The following is a 2,500-nucleotide window of genomic DNA, read 5'->3' on the forward strand; positions in this document are numbered from 1 at the left end:
AGAAGTATGTAGTATAGTAGTATGTAGTATAGAAGTATGTAGTATAGAAGTATGAGTTCTGATGACGTCTTTGACCTCTGACCTCGGGCGAGTCGACCGACGGCAGGGCCTCGATGTGCTGCAGGACGTCCTGCACGGTCTTGGCTTTGGTCGGGACGCTGTAGCCTTTATAGAAGAAGAACTTCTCACTGAAGGTGTTCTCGCTGAACCAGACCCGAGTGAAAGTGTTCAGGAGACGTTTGTCCAGGTCATCGGTCACCCGGCCGCCATACTGGACCTCACCTGGGGACACCAACAGCAGAGACGACCATTAAAAAGATGGAAGGAAGGAAGGTAGGAAGGAAGGAAGGACGGACGGACGGAAAGAAGGAAGGACGGATGGACGGATGGAAAGAAGGAAGGAAGGACGGACGGATGGAAAGAAGGAAGGAAGGAAGGACAGACGGATGGAAAGAAGGAAGGAAGGATGGACGGATGGAAAGAAGGAAAAGGACGGACGGATGGAAAGAAGGAAGGAAGGAAGGACGGATGGAAAGAAGGAAGGACGGATGGAAGGAAGGAAGGACGGATGGAAGGAAGGAAGGACGGATGGAAAGAAGGAAGGAAGGAAGGACGGATGGAAAGAAGGAAGGAAAAGGGATTAGGAAGGTAAGGAAGGAGAGAAGGAGGGAAGGGAATACAAAAGGAAGGAAGGGAAGAAAGGAAAAGAGTCCATCTGTCTTCTCTTCCCTTCCTTCCTTCCATCTGTCTTCTCTTCCCTTCCTTCCTTCCATCTGTCTTCTCTTCCCTTCCTTCCTTCCTTCCTTCCTCCCTCCCTCCCTCCCTCCCTCCCTCCGGTCTTCTCTTCCTCCTTATCCCTCTTTTCTTTCCTTCCATCTTTTTAATAATCCGGCCCACATGAGATCAAATTGGTCCGTCTGTGGCCCTTGAATGAAAATGAGTTTGACTCCCCTGATTTAGATCGTCTTAAACATTTAAACACTGCTTCATTTAGTCTGCAGTCATAAAGGTTGTAGCAGAATAAAGAGCGTGACAGATTTAGAGAGGTGTCCTGACCCAACATGTAGCGCAGGCAGCTCCAGTTCACGCCTCTCTTGGAGTCCAGGTCGTCCAGGTGGTTCTGGACAAACTGCATGCTGGAGGTGAAATCTGCCTGGTTGAACTCGTAGGGGATGTTCCAGCCCAGAGGACCAAACTTACGACGCTCCTGACAGGTTGACAGAGGAAGAAATGAAGAAAGAAGAAAAATAGAAAGTCACATCCATCAGCTCTGGCAGACTGATACCTGTACAGTAGTGTGGAGGAAGGCAGACTGATACCTGTACAGTAGTGTGGAGGAAGGCAGACTGATACCTGTACAGTAGTGTGGAGGAAGGTAGACTGATACCTGTACAGTAGTGTGGAGGAAGACTGATACCTGTACAGTAGTGTGGAGGAAGATAGACTGATACCTGTACAGTAGTGTGGAGGAAGGCAGACTGATACCTGTGCAGTAGTGTGGAGGAAGGCAGACTGATACCTGTACAGTAGTGTAGAGGAAGGCAGACTGATACCTGTACAGTAGTGTGGAGGAAGGTAGACTGATACCTGTACAGTAGTGTGGAGGAAGGTAGACTGATACCTGTACAGTAGTGTGGAGGAAGGCAGACTGATACCTGTACAGTAGTGTGGAGGCAGACTGATACCTGTACAGTAGTGTGGAGGAAGGCAGACTGATACCTGTACAGTAGTGTGGAGGTAGACTGATACCTGTACAGTAGTGTGGAGGAAGGCAGACTGATATCTGTACAGTAGTGTGGAGGAAGGCAGACTGATATCTGTACAGTAGTGTGGAGGAAGGCAGACTGATACCTGTACAGTAGTGTGGAGGCAGACTGATACCTGTACAGTAGTGTGGAGGAAGGCAGACTGATACCTGTACAGTAGTGTGGAGGAAGACTGATACCTGTACAGTAGTGTGGAGGAAGGCAGACTGATACCTGTACAGTAGTGTGGAGGAAGACTGATACCTGTACAGTAGTGTGGAGGAAGGTAGACTGGTACCTGTACAGTAGTGTGGAGGAAGGCCGACTGATACCTGTACAGTAGTGTGGAGGAAGGCAGACTGATACCTGTACAGTAGTGTGGAGGAAGACTGATACCTGTACAGTAGTGTGGAGGAAGGTAGACTGGTACCTGTACAGTAGTGTGGAGGAAGGCAGACTGATACCTGTACAGTAGTGTGGAGGAAGGCAGACTGGTACCTGTACAGTAGTGTGGAGGAAGACTGATACCTGTACAGTAGTGTGGAGGCAGACTGATACCTGTACAGTAGTGTGGAGGAAGACAGACTGATACCTGTACAGTAGTGTGGAGGAAGGCAGACTGATACCTGTACAGTAGTGTGGAGGAAGGCAGACTGATACCTGTACAGTAGTGTGGAGGAAGGCTGATACCTGTACAGTAGTGTGGAGGAAGGCAGACTGATACCTGTACAGTAGTGTGGAGGAAGACTGATACC

At 49.2% G+C, this 2,500-nt stretch overlaps 1 protein-coding gene across 1 annotated transcript in view; it reads right to left on the bottom strand.

Moving 5' to 3' along the window:
* The window catches only part of LOC128382766 (dynein axonemal heavy chain 5-like), a 90,035-nt gene that overhangs the window by 4,647 nt on the left and 82,888 nt on the right, over positions 1-2,500 (bottom strand). Inside the window, 2 exon segments of the mRNA XM_053342777.1 lie at positions 83-282; positions 1,057-1,207. Coding sequence (XP_053198752.1) covers positions 83-282; positions 1,057-1,207 — 351 coding nt within the window.

The sequence above is a fragment of the Scomber japonicus genome, chromosome 21 (genome assembly GCF_027409825.1).
Source record: "Scomber japonicus isolate fScoJap1 chromosome 21, fScoJap1.pri, whole genome shotgun sequence".
Classification (NCBI taxonomy): domain Eukaryota; kingdom Metazoa; phylum Chordata; class Actinopteri; order Scombriformes; family Scombridae; genus Scomber; species Scomber japonicus.